The following is a 21,846-nucleotide window of genomic DNA, read 5'->3' as shown; positions in this document are numbered from 1 at the left end:
ATTCATACTCTCCTTGAGTAATCATATATCAAAGAAATGAAGTATCTGCCTCCACCATGAGTTTCTGTCCGAGAAGGACCCCATAGATCTGAATGAATGTAGGCCAATGGTTGCTCAGTTGTGTGACTTACTTGACCAAACGATAATCTTTTTTATTTCCCAAGAGCACAACTATCACACAACTCTAGTGATTCGATCTTATCTCCACCTAACAGACCCTGTTTAGACAGCTCATGTTATCCGTTCTCACTTACATGTCCAAGCCTCAGATGTCATAGCTTGGTTCTGTCTTACTGTTCCCGAATACTTTTTGTACTTCCAATAATTGTATCACCTTGTAGTACATAAACGAGGTTCCTTTTGACAGCCTTCATAATAACTAGAGATCCTTTAGACATTGAGAGACTTCCTGCTCCTGATTTGATTGAATATTCCTGAGCATCAAGTGTTCCCAATGATATCAAGTTTCTTTTCAACTCGGGCACATACCTCACCTTAGTGAGTATTATGTCAATCCCATCATGCATCTTTACTCTGATATTTCCAGAGCCCTTTATTCTTCTTGATTGATTATTCCCCAACAGTACCATGCCATGATCTGATTTCTCTAACTTTTCAAACCAAGATCTTATAGGACACATATGAAAGGAGCATCCTGAATCCAGTATCCATTCGTAGTTTTGATCCCTTTTAGAAACCAATAGTACTTCTGCTGAGTCATATCCATGTGAAGCTACGGCCAGAGTACCATCTTTCTTGGGTTTTTCGTGTTGCTTCCCATTTCTTTCTGGACAATCTCTTCTTGCCCAACCTTCTGACATTCCCAACACTTCATATTACCCAAATTTCTGTTCTGGTATCTTCCTTGACTCTTCGATCTGGATTTTGGCCTATATTTCCCATTGGATGTCCTCTTATCACTTCTGCCCTTCGCCGTAAGATTTTTCCATGTGATTCAGTGTTTGTATTTGACTTTCTTTGAAGTTCCTTGGATTGAATAGCCGACATAACTTCTTCCAAAGTTATCGTTTGTTCCCTTCCATAGAGAAAAGCATCCCTAAAATTTGCATATGCTTTTGGAAGTGCATTCAGAAGTATCAAAGCCCGATCTTCATCCTCCAGCTTTACTTCAATATTCTCCAAGTCATCCAATATCTTGGTGAATTCTTCAATTTGGTCTTCAAGGTTCTTCTCATCCTTGATCACAAAGGAGTACAACCTCTGTTTCATGTACAGACGGTTAGCCAGAGATTTCTTCATGTATAAGTTCTCAAGTTTAAGCCACACCGCCGCTGCAGATTCTTCTCTGACCAACTCTCAAAGAGGTCTATCACCCAGATAGAGAATAATCGCATTGTGTGCTTTATCGAGTAATTCATCCTTGCTCTTGATATCATCGGACATCTCCTCCTTCTTCTTAAGAGCTTCCACCAATCCTTGTTGTATCAGGATTGCCCGCATCTAATTCTCCAGAGCGAGAAATCGTTCTTGCCCGTAAACTTCTCAATATCAAACTTCATTGATCCCACCATCTTTGCTTTGTTTCCCACGGACGACGCCACTTGTTAGGAATCAATCTAGAATAGTTTGGTATTCCGATAATTCCCAGACAAACGAACACACAGCAAACAAGAACACAATCCCAACGAACAGATAAAACCCAACGCACACAAATCAAATACCAACTCACGCAAAAGCAAATAAACGACACAATTATTTACGTGGTTCGGCAAGAAATTTGCCTACGTCCACGGGAGAGCAATACAACCACTTTATTAATCACCAACAGAAACAATCCAAGATCAAAACCAGAGCACCCAAAAGAAACTCTAACGCTAGATACAGACACAATTCAAGATTGTTATTCTTGAATTTTTCTCGTCACAAGCTGTGCCCCAGTTCTCTCCTCTGAAATCTCTCTTTTCTTCTCTCTCAAATATTTTCTGAAGTTTGAAGAATTTGATTTTCTGTTATGTTCATTGCGGTCAGCTTCCATCTGCTTATATAGAGAAATAAACCGACTTTTATCTTGGGCTTTAACTCAACAATAACTTACGGCCCAATTATAAAGTCAACATGGTCTAACCCGATAAGTCTTCTCACATCAGTCTGATCTGGTCTTGTACTTCGATCTGATTTGATCTGTCTTCAAGTTTACAGCTTCTCGGACAATTCATCTGACTTCTATCCGAGTTCCAGTACCCGAGAAATTGATAATCTCATCCGAAAAACTCATCTGACCATCAACTTCGATCTGATCCCGGTATTCGATCTGGCCATGAACTCATCTGATGTTTACTGTTTGATCTGATCTCTTCTCTGATAGAAGCACACTTCAACAGGCAAAAAACTGAATAAATTTGTTTTCGTCTTACCAATCCTTTAGTTCAACCGAAACTTACTCGATTTCTACAGGCCATTGCGCAATTTCATAGTGATTAACTATTATGAGCGCGAGGCTCAGAATTTGGAGGACGACCTTCATACATTGAAGCAATTCCGCTCCGACATCGATCGTGGTGGCGTTGTGACCTGATGCAGAACTACTATAAAGCTCTCTGCGCCGTGGAGTCTAGGTTTCCTATTTCTGATGATAAGGATCATGTCAACACCGTGACGACGTTCACCTGGTTTAAAAACAAGCAGAAGACTTCGCAGAAAAAATCCATTTGGGTAGGTAACTGTTTGATGGATAATTGGTTTTCCTATATGTTTTTTTCATTGTCGACATTGAGAGATTAAGGAGTGCTGAATATTGTGTATTTTCTTTTGAAATTAAGTAAATATGAGTTTGACATACGAACTGATTGATGTTTTGCGACCTTCGGATTATCTCAAGTTATACATGGTTGATTGTACCAGCTGTGATGCACAGGTCATCCATGAAAGAATACAAAATCTAATTGCAAGTTACCACATGAGGTTCTATTTTTTTTCCAAGGAATTCAAGGGTTTAAGTTTCCGGTGTTTAATTGTGCAAAAGACTGTAGACGTAGAAACTTAAAGACTTTGATATGCTTCCATTTCTGGGCTTAAATTATTTGAGAATCATTAGTATCAATCCGAATATCTTGATTTCTTTTGATAGCGATCCGGGATTCAATATTTAATTACCTCAGAAAATTGATAATTTTCCAATCTAAATATTTTCTACTGGCGGTTCTTTCCATGGATAGGATATCGACTTTTTCTAGAAAATTATTGATAGAAACACTCCTCACCAAAGGGTGTCTTTTTGTTTGTTATAAGAAATCTCTTGGTGGTTCTTATTTTCACAAATTTAAATAAAATAATGTTTTAAATATAGTATATTTTGATTATTTTACTCTTTCTGTTTAGATTCTTTTGATAGGAACAAAAGTAATAGAATCTATTTTGATTCTTTTACATTTTAATAAAATCTATTTTGAGTCTTCTCCTACAATGAAAATCGAATAAGCAATTACATTGCATTATTACTTTTAATTTCCATAAGGAAAAAAATATCTCACTTCTTGATTTAATCAGTTTAGTGGCCTTATTTTATAAATGCAATTACATTATAACTACTGCTTATCATTTAGGAATTGCACCCAACTATTTATATTGATTTAATTTTATAATTCATTTAATATTTTTTACACGCTCAGATAACCATATGAAATTACTGTGAATTATGCATGTGAAAACCTATATTTATTGAGTTATTTTTTAAATATTGTCCATTTATAGCTGCAATGTCTTCTTTTCCTACACGAAAAAATGAAAGACGACAATTAAATACAGTGCGAAAAACAAGTATTTAATATTGATATAAAATCGGTACTACATAAATAAAATTTTATGCTTTTTGAATATTATTTTAATGTCATAGAATAAATTATCAATTTATAAATGTTACTCTTGCAGTTTTACGAACGTCAAAAGTTTAAAGACAATTTCTAACTAATAATATGTAGACAGATTCTGATCAGTTGATTCAAATAAGTATATATCATTTTTATAATGAGATACATTTACAAGTTTTATATTTAGTGTTTATAAATAAGTGATAAAAACATTATTCAATGTGAAGGTGAATTTTTTATTCTTTCGATCTTTTTTTCATTAGTAATGATCGCTACTCAATTTAAAGCATTTATCGATTTTCTAAATTTCAATATTGCTGGTGATATTGATATCAATACAATTATCATGCTCACAAATTTTGTGTAGTATACCGATTAATATATTTAATATGAGAATATATAACACAATATTTTATAATAACAACCACATTTTATCGTATTAAAATATATATTAAAGTTTAATCATGTTACACACGTAACGCGTGTGCCCCGATCGTTAGTTAAATTATATTTTTGAATTTTGTGTAATTTAAAATATTTGAAAATTGTATATTGTATTGTGTATACGTTATAGGTTGCGCAAGCATTAATCAATTATAAATTAAATGGCTAAAATTAATAGAGTTATTTGCACCAAACACCCCTGTAAAATATTGAAAATGCACAATTCTCCCCTGTGAAATTTTAATAGGCATCTTCAACCCTAACCTTTTAAAAAATTAGCACACTCGCCCCTTCAGATAAGTGTTTGTTGCGCACGCGCCCCTCATGCGACTCGGCAAAGATTTTGATTTTTTTTTTGCACCAAATATCCCTGTGAAATATTAAAAATGCATATTTGACCCCTGTGAAAATAATTTTTAAATCTATTCAACCTATAATACACAATTTTTATTAAAATCTAATTATAAAATATTTAGCAAACACTTTTCGTTTTATTAATTTTATTTTTAATTTTAATTTATTATGATTATATAATTATTTCCTAAAAAATATTATTATTTTATCTTGTTATCATTATTTTATTAAACTTTCTTCTTTTTTTCAATTTTTCAATTAAAAATGCATTCATAAATAAGTATTTAAATAATTTGAAGTACCAAAAGCACATTAAACACGAATCCCAAACCACATGCCCCCAAACTAAAAATTGTCAGGCACGTTCTCATGGATTTAGGAGCCTGATGCTTGAAGAACTTGGAAACACTCTTTCCAAAGAACCAAGTCAGGCATGTGAGTAAGAAGTACTGGAAAAGTAGCCAACATACACTCATAGGAATGTTCTCATCAGGCTTGTCAAGTAAATTGTGTCTTCTGATCACATCGAGTCTCCGTATCTCTATTCTTGCTGAGGTTATGCAACACAGAACCGAAAATATCATAACCATTGCAATACCTATCAGGGATGCGTGTTTCTTGGATCCTGGGAAAAACCTGACAGCCATGTTATTGAAGCAACAGAAGATAACGCGTCTCGTGCAATAAACTTGAATTAGAAGTATCTGAAGTGGGATTGTCCATTTTCCGATTTTGTGGTTCATGTTTTTGGCTTGCTCAAGAAAGAAGGTACTTCCACAGGAATATACAGCTCCAAATATTATGAAGGTCAGCCACATGGGGAGCATTCGAACCATGATTTTGGCTTCTTCTACTTCTGAAACCGAGCAAAGCCGCCATCTGTTCTTCTTTTGCTCTTCTTTGCTTGTGCCTGGAATGATAATGGCAGCCTTCTCTAGGAACCTGCAAGAGGAAGAATGACCAGTTTATTTCAAAGTTGTGACACAAGCAAATTCAACGAAGATAGCTGTCCAGTACTGGTTTTATAATCACCATAATATCGATTCAAATTTTCTGATGTTGATCATGTCATATATGTATATTAGTCAGTAAGGATAGACATCAAATTTTAATTTATGAGGTGAGATAGCTTGTCGAATTAATACATCATTCAACAATTCGCTATGAAACCAGCAGACTGCTCATTGAGAAGCTAACTCACAATGGTCCACTTTAGGCGGCTTTTACTCGTTTTAGTTGTACTTAGCATATGTACCGTAATTCAGTTTATAATATGAATCAATGCCACGCTATTGACACTATCATAATGGTGGCCCTTTTCATTACTCAACCTATAATGTGAATATGGGTCGTGTTATCGACAACTGTCTGTGGTTGCCCTTTCCAGGATGCTCCTTCCACTTTGATGGTTCTGAATTAGAACCAAATCAGGCCATAAGTTAAAAGGAGGAGGGCTCAAACTCCGAAATTACTGGCTTTTAGATGGGAGATACCACGCTCGTCCTTGAGCAGATTTGTGAGATGTAACAATGTTATAGTTCATTTCTAGCTTCGAAATGCTTTCAAACACAAATGTTCACCCTCTGACAAACTAATAATAGGCTAAAACTTACAAACCTGAGAAGACGAGATCTAGAAAATCCCTGAAGTTCTCGGCCATATAACTCTTCAGCATCAAATGGAAAGGGTTGGCATATCTTGCAAGCAGAGGCCACAAAGACTCTGCACACGTTAGTCAGCGGACTCCCCCAAGGTTCAGCCTGGAAGTCTTCACACAAACCGGTGAAAAACCAAAGTGTAGCCACGACAGTACAAATTGCAGGTATCCCGAATCTGATCGACCACTTGTTTATATATGGAAGTGCAATAGCTACAACTACGAGAACAAGAAGCACAAAAAGACAGCCTAATACTTTACATGATGAACAACTTCCCTCTCTTTCATAGGATTCATCCTCCTTTTCTTTGAGGATATGAGTAAAGAAGGCAAGATGACCAGCAATGCCCACAGCAAAAAATGCCAGTCCTGTATAGAACAAAACATTTTGTGTGTGACCGATACACGGTTGCTCATATAATTTGCACGAACCAGCAAGATCCGAGGGTGTCGACAGATAAACGAAGCAATTTCCCTGCAGAAGACCATAAACTTGAGTACTTCAAATAAAATAACAAAGGGTGGTTCTACGCTACACAAGTCCCGACTATATTTGTACAAGTTTTCAAGCAAGATGTTCGTTCAGACGTCTCGACGTAACATACAAGACTCGCATGATTATCTTTACTGGCAACTAATTTACATCCATTCACACTTGGCAAATATGATTAACCCAAGCCGCTAGAATAGTCTCTAAGTATAAAATCCAATAGGTATATAGCAATAACTCACCAAACACTTCAGCTATTCAGAGACAGAGATAAACTCACCAGGCTGAAGTTTAAGCTAGAAAACGCGAGCTGCAGAAAATTGCCCACGAATTCATCGACGTGGAAAAGTGAGAAAACCGACAATACCAAAGAAACTCCACCCCAAATGTTCAGAATTCCAGTAGCATGAGTAAAGCTCAGTTTCTAAACATCTGTTAAATAATTTTGCAACACAAATAGCCCAAACGGGACCAAAACGTCTGCCCATAAGAGAGCTGAAAAGGGTACAGAGAAACTAAAAATTATAACCACTACACATATAAAGTTTAATTATATTGGAAACATATTACAGAAGGCCAAATGTCTACTAGAAACTCGAACGGAGCCCTTCATCACAGCATTCACCAGCCGATCGCTTTGCTCTTAGGGATCGAAATTTTTGCAAGAATAGGTTAAAAATCAATTCTTGAATCAAGATACCAACTCTCTTTCTATTCTTGTTTGCGTAGGATAGAGGTGGTGTAATTTTGACAAGAGTAAGATATAAATATATACTAGAGTCCTTGTATATACATAACAGATTTTGATAAGTTAATTGGTTATTTAAGATTAATTTTAATAATGCATGTTTATTAGGCAACAATTCCTCTTTCTTGCAATCTCTTGATATATTTCCTTCTACTAGCCCTTTACGCGGAGATTGAAGATATGATCACAAAATTTAAAATTCTTTGAATGTTCTTTTGTTATGCATATGTGATATATAACAATATAAAAAATAGATATATTCGGAAGAGTTAAAATTATGGCAAATTTCGTAATGATAACAATAGAAATAGAAATATAATAATATTTAAACAAAATTACAAGTGAACAAAAAAAAACCGCATATGTATTATTATTTCATTATAATACTATTTTTATTTCCAATATTGTCACCACAATTAATTTATTTCATATTATTATTATTTATTATAATAATATTGTTTAGTTATTTTTTATAATGATAATGTGAAAATTTTTATTTCTTTTGGTTATAATTATTATTATTTTACTAACAAAAAAATAAATCTTTTTCTTTATCTATACCTATATACTAGGGAAAAGTAAACTTTTGGTCCTCTAATTTGTACATTTTCCATTTTTGGTCCTGTTAAAAAGTAAATTTGCAATTTTAGTCCTGTAACTTGCATTATTTTTTCATTTTTAGTCCTATTAACATTGAATTCGCATTTTTAGTCCTGTAACTTTCATGAATTTTTATTTTAAGTCTTGTTAACACCAAATTTACAATTTTAGTCATGTAACTTGCATTTTTTTTCATTTTTAGTCCAGTTTACATATAATTTTCATTTTTTTATCTTTTAACTTCCATATATTTTTATTTTTAGTTATATTATCGATGAATTTATTTTTAATTCAATAAATTTCATATTTTTTATTTTTTATTCATAATATATTATGATTTACATATTTTAAAACTTTTAAAATTTAAATGAATCAAAAAAAATTGAACTAAAAAGTATTCGAAAATTTTTTACGCTAAATATCATCTTATAAAATACAAAATATAAATAAAAATATTAATTTAATATGAATCATTTTTTCGGTTTAGTTTTTATGTATATAATATGAAATCGAACCATATAATTTTAATAATATTAAAGGGGAATTCAATGGTCTTGTTAACACTTAATTTTTATTTTTATTCATATTAAAGGAGAATTTATATTTTTATACCATGTAATTTGTAATTTTTTCATTTTTTATTTATATTTCTACCAAAAATTGTTTGTGACAAGCATAGATTACGTGAGTACTTAAGATTTGGTTAAAACAAAAAAGACCATAAATCCAAACTCAAGAAACAAAATACAAAACGAAAATCGAATTTTGGTCAGATATAAAATTTAAATTAAAAAATTTCGATTTCATATTATATATCAAAACTAAACCCAAAAAAACATGATTCACATTATATTAATAAGTTTATTTATATTATGTATTTTATAAGATGATATTTAGTGTAAAATTGTTTTGAATAATTTTAGTTGAATTTTTTTTATTTAATTCATTTAAATTTTAAAAGCCTTAAAATATGTAAATCATAATATTATAAATAAAAATATAAAAAAAGTATGAAATTTATGGAATTAAAAATATAAATTCATCGATAATATGTCTAAGAAAAAATATATAGAAGTTACAAGACAAAAAAATGAAAATTCAATGCAAAAAGGACTAAAAATGAAAAAAATGCAAGTTACAGGACTAAAATTGTAAATTCAATGTTAATAGAACTTAAAGTAAAAAATTAATGAAAGTTATAGGACTAAAAATATGAATTAATATTAATAGGACCAAAAATGAAAAAAGAATGCAACTTACAGGACTAAAATTACAAAATTATTTTTAACAGGACCAAAAATGGAAAATATGCAAATTATAGGACCAAAATTGTAATTCTCCTTATATATTAAGTTAGAAGGCTTATAAAAACCACTTGGTTTCTTGGTATGACCACATTGGTCTCTTGGTATGGCCACACAAAATTAATAATAATTTCTATTTATTTATCTATTTTCAAATTCCAAATTATTTGAAAAAACTAATGTATCGGAAAATACTTGATAAAAACAATGATTTTTAACTACTTCTTATGGTTACCATTTTTAATCCAAAAAAAATTATTTTTTCAACTATAAATTTATTAAAATTTTTTATTGATATTAAGTATAATTAAAAAAAATAATTTTTCGTCACACACATCGTGTGTGCAAATATGCTAGTTATTAAGAGTGAGACTCCTATAAAAACTTTTTGACCAGTGTGATTTACCTAATTAACGTAATTTGCAGACTATTGCGTTAGTCAAGTGATTTACCCAATGCGCACCAAAGATAGCGGCCGTGAGTTTCAACGTAAAAAAAAAAAAAAAAAAAAAAACAGGTGCCAATTATTTTGAATTATTTTGCGACTTTGCGTTGCCGGATGACGCTAAAAGCAGTTTTATACTTTTATTAATCCAAAAATCACCCTAATATATGAAACGTGCAACAAAAATAATTTGAAACCAACACTTGCAAACCAACTGCCGCTTGGCAAATCCATTCATTTGATTATTGGGCCATTAGCAGCATGGCTATGTAAGAATTCCAAATTCACGATATGTTTTTTTTTTCTAAAAAATTTCGACATGACTTGGGGATTTTAATAATGTTTCATGCTTCATTTAACAATTTTTTATCACATTTTTATTTATATAATATATGATTATTTGATGCTATTTGAATAACTACACATGTTGCATTTTTAAATAAGTCTCATGATATTCAACACAAAATCCTCCATCTTTGAGAAAGCAAGAGCATCCGATGTTCAGAAAATTTTTCAAGCAACGGAAGAGCGACGTCAGGAGGGAATATATGCGTATATGTAAGAATATATTTGTTTATTTTACAAGTTTTTTTTGTAAATTATTTAGTTAAATAATATCTTTTCATTTACTCAATTATTATATTTGATAATAATATATTTTCTCTCAATTTTAGGTGTAAGTAACAACCCGTCATAATGGTTCTTATCCACACTATGAATTGATATTGGTATTTGATGCCCCGGGAAATTATTTTGATCCGAACCCGTTCATTATGGGTTGGCCCAATTTTGGGATTATTATTATATATCAGGTCCAGCCCAGTTTTCTACCTGTTAGGGCATGTCAAGACCTGGGCTGCTTATTACTGGGCTGACTCGAGCTGGGGCCCAATAGGGCTTGGTATGTTTTATAGGTCAAGTGGAACTTGAATACATTGAAGATAAGCTTGACCATTGCATAGATATGAATGAGATAGGGATAAACTCAATGGTGGACCAATGAGTGAAGAGTCCTACTTCATGACATGTTATAATTCGACTAGGTAACTTACTCTATTTTTCCTATAAATACAGGTACTGTTATGGTATTCATTATTCATTACTCACTTTTACTTTCACGCACTCATATCTCTCAATTTTCGCATTAATCATACCATCTGCCTTCAAGACACTGACTTAGGCATCGGAGGGGTCACGCCGAAAACACTTTCGGCGCCCCTTGACCTAGTTGTTGCTTGTGCAGAACTTGGTGTACCCGACCCGACCTGCTTCATTGGAGATTTGGAGGATCCATTCTACCAGAACGAACCCGAGGTAAAATTACGACATCATCAATTGGCGCCGTCTGTGGGAATTTGAAGAAAAAGAGTTTCGATGGCTAATCAAAATGGAGATCACCCAAATTTAGAGGTACTAGTAGCTCAGGCTGTTCAGAGGGCTTTTGCAAAAAGAGCAGGGGCCAATCCACTGCACATTGATCATAATGCCCACCTCGATGAAATCAGAAAGTTGAAGGAGGAGATGGAGCAGTTAAGGAAAAAACAGTCCGGGTACCTAGCTACCACAACAAGAAACATTCCTTTTACTCAGGAGATATTGGACGCCGACCTCCCTAATCAGTTCAAATTGCCTCATGTTGGGGAGTATGATGGCAAAGGGGATCCTGAAGACCATTTGGTACGCTTTGAGAATGCAGCTTTGTTGCATAAATATTCTGATCAGATTAAGTGCCGGTCTTTCCTTACTACTCTCATAGGACCAGCCCAACAATGGTTCAATATGCTACGTCCTGGGAAGATCAAGGAATTCAAGGATTTCAGCAAATATTTTTTGCATCACTTTGCTAGCAGCAAAAAGCATCCTACCACTACTTTCAGCCTCTTTGCAATCAAGCAAAGAGAACATGAAAATTTGAGAGCATACATCCGCAGGTTTAGTGCCTTGGCTCTCGAGGTACCCATGGCTACTCCAGACCTGCTCATCAGTGCCTTCATGCAAGGGCTGGATACAAAAGATTTTCTTAAATCTCTAATAAAAAGGCCGCCAGAAACATATGAAGAATTACTTGCCCGAGCTGAAAAATATGTCAACATGGAAGAGATACAAGTTTCGCGGTCAGCTGTGAAGAGGGAACGGCCGAAAATTCCAAAGAACAATAGGGTTCCAAACAATAATTCAGGGATGGGACAACCATTCCGACCTGCATTTTTGGGAGAATTCACCTCTTTCACTCCTTTACGCATGAGTAAAGTCCGAGCCCTACAAATTTGTGACGATCGAAAACTCACACAAAGGTCTCCATGGACGGAAAATGGACCCCAAAACAGGCAATCAGATAAATATTGTCACTTTCATAATGAGTATGGGCATACTACAGAAGACTGCCGACAATTATATCAGGAGATTGAGAGGATAATACAACAACATTCTGAAATAAAAAATATATTGATCCAACAAGAGGGGTACCGTCCGAATAGGAAACAACGAGGAGGATCGAGACAGAGAGCCAGGACTGCTCCTCCTCATGAGGATTTCAATCGCCCAAATCAGGACCAGCCCAGGGATGACCGAGCTCATCAAAGATCGGCTCCGCCTGCTCGGGGAATTATCAATATGATTTCAGGAGGCCCTACTGATGGAGATTCCAATCGAGCTAGGAAAACTAGCAGCAGAAAATTAATAAATATGGAGATTGACAAACAAATTGTCAACACTGGACCGACCCTCTCTTTTGGGCCGGAAGATTTAAAAGGGGTTGCTAACAACCATAATGATGCACTGGTAATAAGGGTCATGGTCGCGAATTACGATGTGGCCCGGATATTTGTGGATTCAGGCAGTTCTGTCAATGTTCTATTCCAAGAAGCTATCAATCAAATGGACCTGGGACAGTACAAAATAGAGCCCGTCGTCACATCACTCTTTGGTTTCACGGGTCATGCAATCCGGCCTGTTGGGTTAGTACATCTACCCCTAACTCTTGGGAAAGGCAAACGGTCGCAAGACCAGGATTGTGAGCTTTATTATAGTAGACGCTCCGTCTGCCTATAACGCCATACTGGGTAGACCTGCCATGACCACTTTCATGGCCGTCGCATTAGCTCTGCATCAGAAAATTAAGTTCCCAGTGGGTAATGAGGTCGGTGAGGTGCAAGGTGATCAAGTTATTGCACGAAAGTGTTATGTGGAGGAAGTCAGAATAGAGCAAAAAGTAGCCAGGACTGATAATGTTGACAGACCTAGATTGGCTGGCATGGAAAAAGTCAACTTGATAGAAGACACATCTGTCACTGCTGAAGAAGAAATTGAAGAAATAGTGATCTCCCATCCTTCGGGGATGGTAAAAATTGCCCGTACCCTTGAAGCAGAGTTGAAGCAACAACTACTGGAATGCTTGCAAAAAAATAAAGACGTCTTCGCATGGTCAGTTTCAGACCTGGTAGGGGTCCATCGGGAAATAGCAGAGCACAAGCTCAATGTAATAAAGGGCTGTCGCCCTATTATTCAAAAGAAAAGGCACTTCGGTCCTGAAAAAGATGCAGTAATAAAGGAGCAGGTGGACGAGCTACTCAGGGCAGGGCATATTGAAGAAATCCACTTCCCGACCTGGTTGTCTAACATAGTCTTAGTCCCGAAATCTACGGAAAAATGGCGTATGTGTGTAGATTTTTGAGATTTGAATAAAGCATGCCCTAAAGATTGCTACCCCCTACCTAGAATAGACCAGCTTGTTGATTCCACTGTAGGGCATGAATTACTTAGCTTTTTGGATGCTTACCAAGGATATCACCAAATTCCCTTGGCAAAAGAGGACAAAGACAAGGTCAGTTTTGTCACATCAGCAGGAACCTATTCCTATGTGGTCATGCCGTTTGGACTCAAAAATGACGGGGCTACATACCAAAGGTTGATGGATAGAGTATTCGAGCAGCAAATTGGAAAAAATATCGAGGTCTATGTAGATGATATCCTGGTCAAGACCCGAACTGCGGACCAGTTCATTACCGACCTAACTCAAACTTTTCAGACTTTAAAGCACTATCGGCTTAAGCTAAACCCCAGCAAGTGTACTTTCGGAGTCCGAGCTGGAAAGTTTTTGGGTTATATGGTTACAAGAAGGGGAATCGAACCTAATCCCGAAAAGGTTCAAGCCATCATTACTATGAGCTCCCCCAAGAATATACAGGAAGTACAGAGATTAACAGGAAGAATTACAGCATTGGCCCGGTTTATAAGCAGATCAGCAGATAAAAGCCTCCCTTTCTTTAAGCCACTACGAAAAACAAAATTTTTGAATGGAATGATGAAAGTGAGAAAGCTTTCCAGGACTTGAAAGCTTACTTAAAGCAGTTGCCTGTGCTGAATAAGCCTATCCAAGGGGAAGAATTGTTCTTATATCTGGCGGTGACCAATCGAGCAGACAGTTCAGTCCTAGTCAGGAAGGACGGAATAAATCATCAGCCTGTGTACTTTGTGAGTCATGCCTTGAAGGGAGCTGAAATCAACTATTTAACGCAGGAAAAACTAGCCTTAGCTTTAGTTATCACTGCGAGAAAATTGCGTCCTTATTTTTTGTCACACCCCATCACGGTGCTCACCAACAGCGTTCTGGGAAAAATTGCAGCTAATCCAGATGCATCAGGGAGACTTATCAGATGGATTACAGAGTTGAGTGAGTATGACATCAAATTCGAGCCCCGGACAGCCATAAAAGCTCAAGCACTAGCTGATTTCTTAGCGGAGACAGTACAACTAGAACAAGAAGCATTATGGAAGATTTTTGTAGATGGGTCATCATGTCAGTCTGGGTGCGGAGCTGGAATTGTGATCATCTCACCTTGGGGGGAAGAAACTAAAAGTTCAATCAGGTTAGACTTCAAGGCCTCAAACAATGAAGCGGAATATGAGGCATTATTGCGTGGGCTCAAAGCAGCACGAAACTTGGGCATCTCCCGAGCTAATCTGTATTCCGATTCCCAATTAGCAATCCAACAGAGCAACAAGATATTTGAATGTAAAGATGAGAAGATGTTGAGATATATCAAAGCATTAGACAAAGCCAAAGAAGGGTTCACCGAGTTTAACTTAGAGCTCATCCCCCGGGCTGAAAATATTAAGGCAGACCACTTGGCCCGCTTAGCCAGTGCTCTGAGTAACCGATCTGATCCCATTGTCGTAGGTCGGGAACTTGTTTTGCAACTAGAAACTCTGGATGAAATTATAGCTCAGGTATCGGAAGGAGACTGGCGATATGATATGCACAAATATCTAATCAAGAAAGAATTACTGAGTGATAATAAGAAAGCAAAGGAAGTTAAGAGAAGGGCTCTCTGCTTTGTCGTGATCGATCAAATTCTGTTTAAACGATCTTTCTCTCAGCCTTTGTTAAAATGTTTGGGTCCTGATGAGGCCAATTATGTCTTACAAGAAATTCATGAAGGGTCTTGTGGCAGTCACCTGGGCAGTCTGGCCCTAGCTCGAAAAGCACTTTTGGCAGGATTCTTCTGGCCAACCATGCGGAAAGACTCAGCAGATCTGGTTAATTCTTGTTATAATTGCCAGAGACATGCTAACCTACAATGGAGACCTGCAGAATACATGAAGGCAGTGGTGGCCGCTTGTCCTTTGATCAATGGGGAATGGATATTGTGGGGCCATTCCCTGTTAGCACAGGACAAAGAAAATTTTTGTTGGTCGCAGTCGATTATTTTTCCAAATGGGTTGAAGCCGAGCCCTTAGCCAAAATTACAGAAAACGAAGTGCTCAATTTTCTATGAAAAAATATAGTATGCCGCTTCGGAATCCCTCGCAGGTTGGCATCAGATAATGGGAGACAGTTCTGTGGATCCAAAGTTCGGGCATGGTGCCAGGAAATGAAGATCGAACAAGTTTTCACCTCTGTAGCATACCCGCAAGGGAATGGACAAGTCAAAGTTACCAACAGAACGATAGTCCAAGCCCTTAAGACACGATTGGATGCAGCCAAGGGAAAGTGGGCAGAAGAGCTCCCTTCAGTATTGTGGTCTTACCGAACTACAACTCGATCCGGTACGGGTGAAACCCCTTTCAGCATGGTGTATGGGACTGAAGCTGTTCTCCCATCAGAGATCGGACAAGAGAGTGCCAGGATCATGGCATACGGCCCAAACAATCAAGAACTGCGAGCAATGGATTTGGACTTACTTGAGGAGCACAGGTCCCGGTCTGCAATTAGGCTCGCAGCCTATCACAAACGAATGACCCAGGCCTACAACAAAAGAGTATACCCTAAGGTTTTCCAGGAGGGAGATCTGGTTATGCGAAAGATACAACATCCAGGGGAAAGAGGAAAGCTAGAGGCCAAGTATGAAGGCCCATTCAAGGTGATAGGAAAAGCTGGAATAGCTGCATATTACTTAGAAGATGCCCAAGGCAAGAGGGGTAAAAGGCCATGGAATGCTCAACACTTGAAAACATACTATCCCTAGTAGCTCAGCTCGGGCCTCATCATGCTATAGCTCCCTAAGCTGGATAACCAGTTAGTCATTCTTTTTGCGCTATTTATTTCTCAATATTTTGCAGAAGTCAGTCCTGGTTTGTTTACTTTATGGTCAATCCTGTTTAGCGTCAATTTTTGGAACAATTTAAATGAAAAAGTCAATTTTGTTTTATGGAACTTACCCTACAAAGTCCACCTCAGTGGCCCACATCAGTGAAATTCAAAGCCCAGGCAGGTCTGACACACAAAGTCCACCTCAGTGGCCCACATCAGTGGAATTCAAAGCCCAGGCAGGTCTGGCACACAAAGTCCACCTCAGTGGCCCACATCAGTGGAATTCAAAGCCCAGGCAGGTCTGGCACTCAAAGTCCACCTCAGTGGCCCACATCAGTGGAATTCAAAGCCCAGGCAGGTCTGGCACACAAAGTCCACCTTAGTGGCCCACATCAGTGGAATTCAAAGCCCAGGCAGGTCTGGCACACAAAGTCCACCTCAGTGGTCCACATCAGTGGAATTCAAAGCCCAGGCAGGTCTGGCACACAAAGTCCACCTCAGTGGCCCACATCAGTGGAATTCAAAGCCCAGACAGGTCTGGCACACAAAGTCCACCTCAGTGGCCCACATCAGTGGAATTCAAAGCCCAGGCAGGCCTGGCACACAAAGTCCACCTCAGTGGCCCACCAGTGGAATTCAAAACCCAGACAGGTCTGGTACTTAAAATTAGTAATGAGCAGTACTAACACCCACATTTTGGTGGGCAATTAAAAATCCAAGTATGATTCAATCTCGAGAATCACAGTAGAGCTTAAAGAGCTTATAAAAGGTATTAATTTGCATTCAACCAGTCCAGGCACCCTTAAAGGTCGGAATTCAATTCTCACTCATCCAGTCCGGGTACATGTAGCTCGGGTTTTAGGGATACACTTGATTAATTATGACTTGATTTTCATTCATCCAGTCCGAGCATGTAGAGGTCGGGCTTTAATGGTATAATGAATTCGATTTTCATTCATCCAATCCGGGTACATATAGCTCGGGTTTTAATGATACACGATAAATTGTAGCTTTATTTTCTTACAATCAGCCCGGGCACATTAAGTTCGGGCCTTCAAGTATCAGAATTCGGCTCGGTTTGGCCAGTCTTGATATATTGAGATCGGGCCTTTAATGAATTGCACAATAAATTCTTGATTAAATTTTCAGCCAGTCCGAGTGCATATAGGATGAGTCCTTAAAATTTTTTAAGGTTATGGTTTTGTCATCCAGCCAGTCCGGGTATATTTAGTACGGGCTTTCAGTAATTTACACGGTAAAGTTTGACTCAACTGGAATTCAACCAGTTCGGGTATATGTGTAGGTCGGGCCCTTAAATGATTTATACTTGATAAATTTTGTGGCTGGATTTGCATGCACATTTATAACAGTAAAACCATGTTAGAATAGGAGAATTCTTAAATAAACCTGAACTGGGCAAAAACATTCATACGTGAAAGAGTAAACAATGTATCAGCCCTACCTGGGCAACAACCGAAATCAATGACCTCGCAGGATCTACCATTTAGATCATGTTTTTAAACAATATTTATACAAATAATCAAGGGGCGGAGGCATCCTGCGACTTTGAGTTCTGGTCGGGATCTCCTGGTTTCTCTTGCTCGGTCTCTTCTGAGTCTTCGTCGGGCATGTCGTCAAGAGCTTTGGTACAGTCCAGGAAAAGGGCGGGGTGCTCGGTCTCCGAATACCCATTAGCCCTGAACTGGGCAAGGCACCCTTTAAAGCCTTCATCAAAAAAGTAGCCGCCTTCTCAGCTACCGCGTTGGAAAAATCCACGGAGTTCAGGAACTCCTGTTTCCCGACCTCCTTCGCAGCCTCAAGCTCCTTGGTCAGGGCCCATACTCGGTTCTCTAGTTCAATCTTACCCACCTCCAGATCGGCAGCCTTTTTGTGGGCAGCCTCAAGAGCATCTCGCCCGGACTCAATCTCCACCCTCATCTCGGTCACCTCCTCGTCATGCTCCTTCTTCATCTCACGAGACTTCCATGTAAGTTTAGAAATCCGAGCTACGAAGGCTTCCTGATTCAGGGCATGCTCCTCTCGGGTTTTGAAAGCTGGACTAGTGATCTCCCCTCCCCAAGCTAAAGCCTGTGATAATAAATGCCAGCTCTGTAAAGTGCCAGATCAGTATACAAGGTAAGATTGAAAAATCGCAACATACCTGCAAGGATGCCAAAGCAAAGTTTTGTTCAGCTTCTAGGTGTGGCACCGCTTGTAGGATTTTCAAGTCAGAACGGGAAATTAAGTTCTGCATTATGCCTAGGCACCCTTGGGGGTCGGGCTTCGAGAAAAATGACATCTCTGGGACCCCGAGCTGATCGGGCATTCCTTGAGGCTCAGCGTCAGGTAGGGACCCGAACTCTATTACGGGTTCCTTGCCACGGGCTCGGGACGAGGAAACAATGGACGGCTGCTCAAGCTCGGGAAGATTAGTGCTGGGCTTTTCCTTGGTTTTGGAAGCTTTCTTTTTTGAATGTTCAGTGGGAGGAGGTTCGGGATGAGTGCTTGCCTCACTATCCTCTGTTTTCTTCCTCTTCAAGTTCTTCAGTGCAGCTCTGAAGTTGGCAGGCATAGCGGCAGATCTGATCCTGTCGTCTAAACAAATAAAAAAAAAATACAGTAAATAAAAAGCATAAGGGGAATCAGTCTAAGATAAGGATAGCACGGGTACAGGGGTACTACCTACATCCCCTTGGATCTCTACTCCCTTCCCACTGAAGCCATAATGACAGAGCAGATCCTCCTCAATCAGGCTCTCAATATCAAAAGTTTGCACGGACATGGTGTTGATAAAATTGGTGAAGTTATGAGTAGGCAGGGCTGGGGGTTCAGGACTGGTGAAGTTCATAGCCCAGTTGGACCGGCATTCCCATGGCTGGTTGGGGTTGACAAAAAAGTATCTGTTTGTCCAGCCTTTTGTGTGAGCTAGGCTTACCCTTCAAAAAGGGGTATTCGGGTCGCATGGAAATATAGAAGCGGCCCGGGGCGGTTTTCTTAATTTGCAAAAAGTAAATGAAATTTCCTATGTCTAAGGGAATTCGGAAGAAACAAAAAAGGACACCTAATGATAGAATTGAACTAAAAGAATTCGGGGATAATTGACTCGGGCACACACAAAAGTATTGACATAAATAGGATACGCAGTTTGGGACTGGAAATCTTAAACCCATCTTGATCTGATCTAGGCTGAAGCTCAAGAAGTTAGGGGGGGGGGGTCTGTGAGCCCGGTCTTTACGGCCCGGGATTATAAGATCATAGGTATCGAGAATTCCCGATTTCTCCCTAATGAGGGGACCCAGGTCTGGACTTAGATGGGAGGCCAGGACTTCATACCATTGTTTCCCTTTGGCAGATAATCGGGCCTCATCCGACCTAAGTTTGTGCAGTCGCTTTAATTTTTCTATACGAGTCTCCGACAGATCCAGCTCTGAGCTTGGATTATTGGAATCGGAGGGCTCGAGGTTGTTAGAGGGAGAATTGGATGCTTCAAAAAAGGCTACTATTTCCCGAACAGAAGTCTCGTCTGGGGAGGACATATTAATCAACCTAGTGTAAGGACGGTAAGACTTACAGGTGAAAGAGTTGTAGCTCGGGATTGACACAAACAAGACAGACGCAGCAGTCCGGGTCGGGCGAGCTCTTGAAATTTTTGCAGCGTAACAGTACAAGAGTGAAAGGTAAAAAACAAAATTTTTACTGCCCAATATATATAGAGGTGGTGAATCGATCTGGACCGTTGATTTTTAACTTGATCTACGGTTCGGGACGAGACAAGCCATGTTTTTTTTGGCTTCGGGAAATGAACCGTTAGAGGACATCTGAGCCGTTCATTAAAAACACATCACGCGGATCCTGATCTGAACCGTTCAAAAGAAACACATTGCATGAATTAAATTCTGAACTGGTGGAATGACACATGCATAGTTCGGGGTCCGGACTGAATTCTTAGTCTAACTTCATTCTTCTTTTAGACCAGTTAGGGAGGTACTATTGATGCCCCGGAAAATTATTTTGACCCGAACCCGTTCATTATGGGTTGGCCCAATTTTGGGATTATTATTATATATCAGGTTCAGCCCAGTTTTCTACCTGTTAGGGCATGTCAAGACCTGGGTTGCTTATTACTGGGCTGACTCGAGCTGGGGCCCAATAGGGCTTGGTATGTTTTATAGGTCAAGTGGAACTTGAATACATTGGAGATAAGCTTGACCATTGCACAGATATGAATGAGATAGGGATAAACTCAAGGGTGGACCAATGAGTGAAGAGTCCTACTTCATGACATGTTATAATTCGACTAGGTAACTTACTCTATTTTTCCTATAAATACAGGTACTGTTATGGTATTCATTATTCATTACTCACTTTTACTTTCACGCACTCATATCTCTCAATTTTCGCATTAATCATACCATCTGCCTTCAAGACACTGACTTAGGCATCGGAGGGGTCACGCCGAAAACACTTTCGACGCCCCTTGACCTAGCTGTTGCTTGTGCAGAACTTGGTGTACCCGACCCGACCTGCTTCATTGGAGATTTGGAGGATCCATTCTACCAGACCGAACCCGAGGTAAAATTCCGACATCATCCATATTTATTGATGTGAAGAATTTGTTTTATGATTCATGTGTAATTGATAGCAAGAGTTGTATGGTTATTGGTGCAATATAATTGTAAATTGTTAAATATATTATTTCAGCCAATTTGACATACATGCTTGTACAAGAGGTTGAAACCTTTGAAAAAATAAACGACCACTTGGGATAAATTTCTATCTTGGATTTATTAAACTAACACCTTTTCCGGAAGAGAATTTTCAGGTATCAGCATTTCCCATATTGTTGCCGGAAATTAGCTTTCAAAAGATATATTTTTGCGTCTAATTTATATAATTTTTTTTTATATTAATTTTAGATAAATAATGTTCTTTTGCAAGCTAATTCGTGTTCAATGTGTATACTAATTGCTCTGCGGACGTCAAGTGTATTTTATGAAATGAGCTAGGTATATGACGCCACATTTTCTTATTTATAGACAAAGATATTGATGTTTAGTGTTTTTATTCTATATATACTAGAAATTGAATGTGTGTGCACGAGTCGATTTCAATTATTGGAATATATGATTGTCCAATTTTAGTGAGCAGAAATCTTAAATTTTAGTTGGCTGTAATCATTGTTCGTCTAAAAGAAAATGCAATTCCTGATAAATTTATTTTACCATTTCCAACAAATTAATGCACAATCTTTTTAGGTACAAACTCAAAATATTTATATAGGCGAAGGTATATACATATATGTATGCACAGTGCACGTCAAAGGTACCAACATAAAATTATTGTTCACTAAATAAATAATTTATTATAATCATATGACTATTCCATATACCAAATAATCAGTTAAGGTCAATGAAATGAATACCTTCAATTGGATTCCCAAACAAA

General features: G+C 37.8%; 2 protein-coding genes across 2 annotated transcripts; one reads left to right on the top strand and one right to left on the bottom strand.

Annotated features, from left to right (window-relative positions):
* Nucleotides 1–1,317: 1,317 nt before the first annotated feature.
* On the bottom strand, nt 1,318–6,931 carry LOC140888243 (protein NRT1/ PTR FAMILY 5.5-like). The gene is made up of 4 exons (XM_073295933.1): nt 6,926–6,931; nt 6,243–6,757; nt 4,928–5,567; nt 1,318–1,461 (listed from the first exon to the last, which is right to left on the bottom strand). Exons 1-4 carry the CDS (start codon nt 6,929–6,931, stop codon nt 1,318–1,320), a joined length of 1,305 nt encoding a protein of 434 aa, XP_073152034.1.
* A 4,312-nt stretch (nt 6,932–11,243) lies between these two features.
* Nucleotides 11,244–12,920, top strand: LOC140888242 (uncharacterized). Its single transcript, XM_073295932.1, has one exon. The coding sequence runs from the start codon at nt 11,244–11,246 to the stop codon at nt 12,918–12,920; it is 1,677 nt and encodes a 558-aa protein (XP_073152033.1).
* The last annotated feature ends 8,926 nt before the right edge of the window (nt 12,921–21,846 follow it).

This window comes from Henckelia pumila, chromosome 3 (genome assembly GCF_033568475.1).
Source record: "Henckelia pumila isolate YLH828 chromosome 3, ASM3356847v2, whole genome shotgun sequence".
Taxonomy (NCBI): domain Eukaryota; kingdom Viridiplantae; phylum Streptophyta; class Magnoliopsida; order Lamiales; family Gesneriaceae; genus Henckelia; species Henckelia pumila.
This window is presented reverse-complemented; position numbering and strand designations above follow the sequence as displayed.

Excerpts from the sequence above, each read along its gene's own strand:
- LOC140888242 (XM_073295932.1), top strand. The coding sequence starts at position 11,244 with ATGGCTAATCAAAATGGAGATCACCCAAATTTAGAGGTACTAGTAGCT.
- LOC140888243 (XM_073295933.1), bottom strand. Across the intron at positions 5,568-6,242 it reads TCTAGATCTCGTCTTCTCAG|GTTCCTAGAGAAGGCTGCCA; the intron begins GTTTGTAAGTTT and ends TTCCTCTTGCAG. Across the intron at positions 1,462-4,927 it reads TCGTGTTTAATGTGCTTTTG|ATGCGGGCAATCCTGATACA; the intron begins GTACTTCAAATT and ends CTGGAGAATTAG.